Source organism: Anguilla rostrata, chromosome 14 (genome assembly GCF_018555375.3).
Source record: "Anguilla rostrata isolate EN2019 chromosome 14, ASM1855537v3, whole genome shotgun sequence".
NCBI lineage: Eukaryota > Metazoa > Chordata > Actinopteri > Anguilliformes > Anguillidae > Anguilla > Anguilla rostrata.
Genome location: NC_057946.1, coordinates 19,090,366 through 19,096,794, shown reverse-complemented (window position 1 = coordinate 19,096,794; position 6,429 = coordinate 19,090,366). Strand labels below are relative to the sequence as shown.

Sequence of the window (6,429 nt, the reverse complement as noted above, 5' to 3'; positions counted from 1 at the left end):
TGGAATGACACTTGGGTTGTCATTTTCTTCCATGGAGAAACGCTGCTACCTAGTGGTGAAATTCCGTATAGGCACAAAAATATCAATGGCCAAGTTTTTCTTTGTTTTAATCAAACTAGATTTGCGAAATTTGTGAATTTCATATCAACAAGCCAATGTGAAAATACACATATTTATTTTGCGTTTGCGATACCACTTCTGAACCACTGAATGCAAACACAAGAATAAACAAATAACATCAGATTTGTACAAACTGTTGCTGCATTCTTGTGTAAACCCATAAATGCGAAATTCGGGCCCCGACATTTCATATAGGACCAGTAGGCTACTAGCCTGTCGATATTGGGATTAGGTCTACTGGCCTTAATAGAAAAGATAGACACCCGTCTCTTAGTTGTCATTTGTTTTGAAGTAGGGAAGGCATATAATCCTCGCATATAATTTGCACCTCGTTTATAAATGTCCTGATGGACTGTCATAACGCAGTATTTGTATAACATACAGTAACATTTCACTGGTATAGCCTTAGGCTCTTTTTATTCAAATGGAATGGTCTGTCATGCAGGTCTAAGGGGAATTATTCCCCTCGTCCTTTGTTGCCCCTACTTCACCAGATTTCACTACAATATAAGCTGCCTTACCAAAAAATAGCATTTATTAAATGTCATTCTTTATCAATATTTTCCAAATGTGACATTTTCATATTATAAGAGGCGCTTTTATAACATTAGTCTTTGTATTCTGTTTATTTGTGTTTTAATGCCGTAGGCTGAGCCTAACTGCTTTCACCAGTTCCAGTTTTCTCAGTACTTTTCCATTGTGAGCGAAGACGCCCCCACGTCGGCTTGTCTCCGTACCTCTAGCTGGCCCAACGGTATCGCTTGTTTTGCTCTCGCTGCGTATCCGCCGCTTGGAGTTTACAATCTTCAGACTCATTAGCTTCATTCCTCAGCCACCATTGCAGTGAGAAGTCAGTCCGTCGTTTCCCTCTCCGAGGCCGGATGGTAAAATCCAACCTCCAGCGCATCCTGAATAGTCATTGCTTTGCTCGCGAAAAAGAAGGAAAACAACAGTATCATACTACCATGGCTGCTTTAAGTAGTAGTATTTGTGACATGATTGGCAAGTAAGTGAATCCAAAAGGCTGTGGGAGTTGTGTTTCGTTACTTAAACTAACGTTAGCTGTGGCTAAAGCATAACTATTTCACGATTAAATATAACTGTGTATTACACCTGTGGAAATAAATTTAGTTTAGTAATCGTTATTTTTTAATATGTGTAACCAAAATTGATACATTTTCCACATTTTATTTGTAGCTTTGTAATATGGCCCTCGTCGGCTAGCTAGCCATTCTTCCTGCAGGCTAGTTAGCTGCTAGCTATGTACGTCACAATTCATGTCCCTCTTACCGACGAACTTGCTAGCTAGATGGCTATTGTATTTGATATGTTGTCTAATTAATATGTATTCCCTATATAATAACTCTTATTGTGATGATCGCTGTCATGTAATATAGGAAATCACCATATAGACAACATAGTTTATAACACGCATTAAGTGCATCTGCCAGGCCGAGGTCAGAGCGTAGCTAGCGAACGTTAGCTCCGTGATAATGCAGCTAACGTTAGCTCACTGTTTAACTTGCTATCAGTGTAGCTAGACTAGTGTAGTTATATTAACATTTTGTATATCTCCTTTAAAAAGAGGATTTATATTATTTTCATAGTCTTGATCATTTTTTAAATAAACTGTGTCATTTTGATTGGTTATTTATCAAGTGTATGGCATCGTAACTAGTGTAATTTTAGAGGCCTAGTCGGCTAGCTAGCTAGTTTTTGACGGAAGAATTAATGCGCAGCTTCTCCACAATAGCTGGACTTCCTGCTTTTGACGTAACTGACTTCTGGGTTTTAACAGTAGCCTATGCTGTCAACCAAAGCTAAATTGCGAATGGTTGACGTATCCTTCAACGGATTGATTTAGGCTTACGTTAAGTTTAAATTAAAAGTGAATTCATTAAATTTAAAAATTAAACTGAATTAACCTTGGTAATGCATAATGGCAGGATGTTTAATGTACAATTCAAGGTACAGGCAGCCCTCCTATTGAAAAATATTATTTTCTATTTAGCCTGTTCATCAGTTTGTCCCTTGTTCAAATTATGCATACCATGTGGTTTTTTATATAAAATTTGGCTAATGTGTTTGAGTACTAAAACCATGCATTTATTGTTCTTCCCAGATGATGATTTTATTTCATGGGTATACAGCATCCAGTTGTGAAATTGATAGGAGTATGTGGGAATAGTTATCTCTTTACGCAATCAGGGTGAGAAATATGTTGGAAAGCAGAAACTGGAGTTAAGCAACCTCCAGGATGAGGGTTTACTTGAAGACATTATTTTTAAACAGATTGAAGAAAGTAAAAACACATTGAAAAACATTGGGGATTGTTCCTAGGACTATTAGGTGATAATCAAATCCCTTTATTAAGAATTCAGGTAATAAAATGTACCAAAAAACTGAAACTGCTGGTCCCATCGTTCACAATGAAACTGTGAAATATATACAGGACTGAGCTTAGTTGTTGACTAATGTTGCTGAGGTAATATTGACATGTTTAATGTGCAATAGTGCACAGCCATTTTTTTGATACTACCGTGTCAGTCTATTGTGCATAGTCTTTTTGTGATTGTTTACATGGACGAGAGCCATACCCTTAATGATCTTGGTTACCTGGATCAGGGAAGATTTGGGAGGTGACATTAAGCTGTATTCCTTTATTTGTCCTGTTTCCCTCAGCCTCTCTCTGCACTGTAGCAGTACCCGCGGTCCGGGGCCTCTGTGGTGCTCCTGATGCCCCTCTCCCACCCCTGAAGATCCCAGGTGGGCGAGGGAATGGTCAACGGGATCACACTCCTTCATCTCGGCCGCTGTACTCGGTGAGTTCAAAATAAAAATAAAAAATTGGCACACTCCGCTGTCATGTTTACCAGGATAAAATGACTGTTCAGTTAATGTTTATTTTTCAGGTAATTCTGGTTACTTTCAACTAATGATTTATTTCATTAAAGGAAAACTGTCTGTAAATGATACAATAAACACCTAGACAATAATAAGTAATACCTTGCTAGAAATAATCACAGAAGTAGGAAGAAGACATAGGCAGGATGAACTCCTCATCCTCAATATGTACGTCATCTGTCCGTTTATGTCTTTACACACAGTTTTTAGTTTTTCTTCCATTTTATAGGACTAATTGGCTGGATGTTAACTGTGTGCATCTCTTAGAGATCTCTCTTTAGATCCCTCTTCTGTTTGCAGTTCAGCCTTCAAAGCAGATGCCTGTTCAATGTTTGCATTGCAAGCCAAACAATTGTTGAAATTTGATGTACAGCAACCATTCAAATAAGCTCATGCATAGCACACACAACGGCTTTGTATTGGGGGGTCACTGAGCCACAGCCTGTCATGTTAATAGCCCGGGTTTGTTGTGTGATTTGTATCTTGAAAGTGATCAGAGATCTATCTGTAGAAAAAGTGTTTTTTCCTTTTTGCTGGGTTTCATTTCCATTCATTAACTTAACACCACTCTTTTAATGATGCATGACCCCTGTCCTCTGTTTCGGTAACCAGGACAGGAAGCTCACGGTGACAGAGGAGCCTCCAGGGAGCGGGCGCCCCAGGATCCTTCACTTTCAGAGTCGGCCTACTGTGTCACGGGTGATCCACTGGGACGCAGTACTGAGCAACAACAACCTGTATGTGGAGGTCCCAAGGGACACCCTCCCTGAGGGCAGCAAGGAGAGGTGAGCTGTGGGCCAGTGAGGACTGGGGTTCCATGTAATGATAGGAAAGGGGAAATCTGAAGAAAACGTCGGGGTGGAGTTTGGGGGGGGGGGGTACTGGGCCATCAGGCAATTTCTGGAGGCTTATTGGGAGATGTCCAGAAGAGTTTGGGAGGATTGCTTTGGTGCACTCACGGGCAGCCTGAGAGGTATCAAAAGGGCAGGGTGAGATTCACTTAAACTCAGATGAGAGGTGAGAAAAAATTGAAAATGTACAGCCTTATGTCATAAAACCATGTGACAAAATGTGGCTTAATAAAGTCTTGCCAAATGCTTAACCATCCGTGGGTGCGGAAAATTCTTTGGATGTGACTGCAAGCTCATCATTTATGAATATCAACTCTAAATCTGCAAAAATGTTCCCACGGTGTATTAAATATAGCTGCTATGCTATAGGTCCCTTTCTCATCTCCTTTCAAACGCTACCTATTCATCTCGGATCAAATTCAAAACCTTGGTGCTAGCCTTTTAGGCAGCTAAAGGGACAATTCTGCTATGTCCTCATAAGATCATCAGACCTTACACGTATACCAGAACATTCCGTTTTGCTATCTCTGGCTGTGTGGCCCCTCCCCGCTGTGTGCCTGGGCTCCCAGGTCACATATCTGGTTTGTTTTTGCCCCCTGGTGGTGGAACAAGTTTCACTGCAGTCAAAACAGCAGAAACCTTGCCAACCTCCTATTGCTCCAAGGCTCCCCTAACCCCATTTAGATATCCTTCCTTTTATTTTTTCTTTCTTTCTTTACATTTGGGTAATGTTATGTATAGCTGCATAGGATTTGTTACCTGTGTAGTAGTACTTCATTTTGTTACAATACAAATTGTTGTTTGTTAGGTTAACATTATGCTTAATGTTTACGAAGCGTCTCTACCTTCTTGGTGATTTCAACTTTTATGTATTCCTGAGAGTAATACTGACGTTGTCCTCTTCTGTAAGTAACTCAAGAACAGAGAATATGCTGAATGATTGAACTGTTATGTATGATTTATTTCAACAGCTTTGCAGCCCTCCTGGAGTATGCCGAGGAACATCTGAAAGTTGTCAGTGTATTTGCGTGCTTTTACAAGAACAGAGAAGACAGAGGTACATGTGAAAAGAGTCATTCTGTCTAGCCTTCTGTAGTGCTATCACAACAAACGCTTTGGCACTTTACATTTATTTAAAATCGCTTTCTGTTTTTGCAGAATAAACATGGGATCTTCTTGATCCTAATAACCTTATGGTAGCATAATTGCAGTTAAACTCAGTTTTCTCAATTTTATGGTCTTGGTTGCTAGGGCCGAAGTTAATAAAAAAAATAATTTGTCAGCGTGATGAAGTGTGGCTAAAATTATGGTGTGGGAGTTTGATCTATAGACAAAAAAAGAATGGTTTGTTTTTTGTTAACAGTGATTTTTTTCTTCCTCCCAGCTAAACTGCTGCGTACATTCAGCTTTCTGGGCTTTGAGATTGTGAAACCAGGCCACGCCCTTGTCCCACCACGACCCGATGTTTTCTTCATGGCCTACAACTTTGACAGGGATTCGTCTGATGAAGATTAGTTCCAGCCACCCGGTCCACAGAACCAAACCCAAAACCCCATAGTTCAGCCCTTCCTCTGTGACCCAAATGCTTACAAGCTTCCATGCTTTTGTGTTCCAAGGAAGCATATGGTTCTAGATGTCATTGTTATTTACTTTCTGTTGCTATTGCCCCTTATGTTGCTGTTGTGTATTACTTTTTTATTTTTCATTGTTATTGGGCCCCTACCTGTGACCTCTTGATTGGCTTCCTGAACAACTATGAGCATATTGCAGTTCCCATTGTAACAATCAGTCAGTAATCAATCAGTAATTGTTTTAGGTTGAAGGATGATGCTTCATTTTCTTGAATGTATAAAAAATGGTTGTACATTATATTGGCTCTTGTTGGTTTAAAATTTACAGGTGTTCTCCCTTCAGTTATACATTAGAAAATACAATGTAAGTTTTTCAGGCCCTTTAAAGTCTAATAAAATTGTTTTGTGTGGTAGCTGATAATTGCTTTTGTGCTACAGACTCCACTTCTTTCTCCAGATCTAATACGTGGTGCATAATTTTCCAAATTATTCCTCAGAAATTATGTCTTAAATCAAGTGTGAATACAGCTTTGTATGAAACTGCTTAGGCAGGTTAAATTAGGAGGAAAATATATGACTAGGGTAAATTATGGGTATTGTATAAGATTGTTCAAACCCAAATTTTTTTCTTTTTTGTGCATGTAGTTTGTTAGAGTTGGGATTGTTTGGAATGGAATTTTCTGCTGTCCACATTGGGATTCGGTCTTTCATTGCCCCACAATATTTTGCCATTCAGCAACAACATATAGTTTTGGTTTATTGATGTACACCTGCATAGTGGTACCTTTTATTGTGCATCTGTGATAATAAAAATTTGAAATTACACTTTTTATGTTTTATTTAAAATTTTCATCCCTGTGGTAGTTTATATCTTCAAGGAGAACTCTGGTAAGCATAAATATTTGATAGCACATAGACTGCTTCCCTTTTCAGTGTGGTGCATGTTTTGAATTTTTGGTAGTTTGAACATGGTCATAAAATGG

At 39.1% G+C, this 6,429-nt stretch overlaps 1 protein-coding gene across 1 annotated transcript; it reads left to right on the top strand.

The window, feature by feature from the left end:
- Positions 1–809: 809 nt before the first annotated feature.
- oaz1b (ornithine decarboxylase antizyme 1b) lies at positions 810–6,271 on the top strand. Its single transcript, XM_064308010.1, is given in 6 exon segments — positions 810–1,126; positions 2,803–2,854; positions 2,856–2,942; positions 3,637–3,809; positions 4,847–4,932; positions 5,260–6,271. Coding segments are annotated over 6 exon segments (654 nt in total). The 5' UTR covers positions 810–1,001; the 3' UTR covers positions 5,391–6,271.
- The last annotated feature ends 158 nt before the right edge of the window (positions 6,272–6,429 follow it).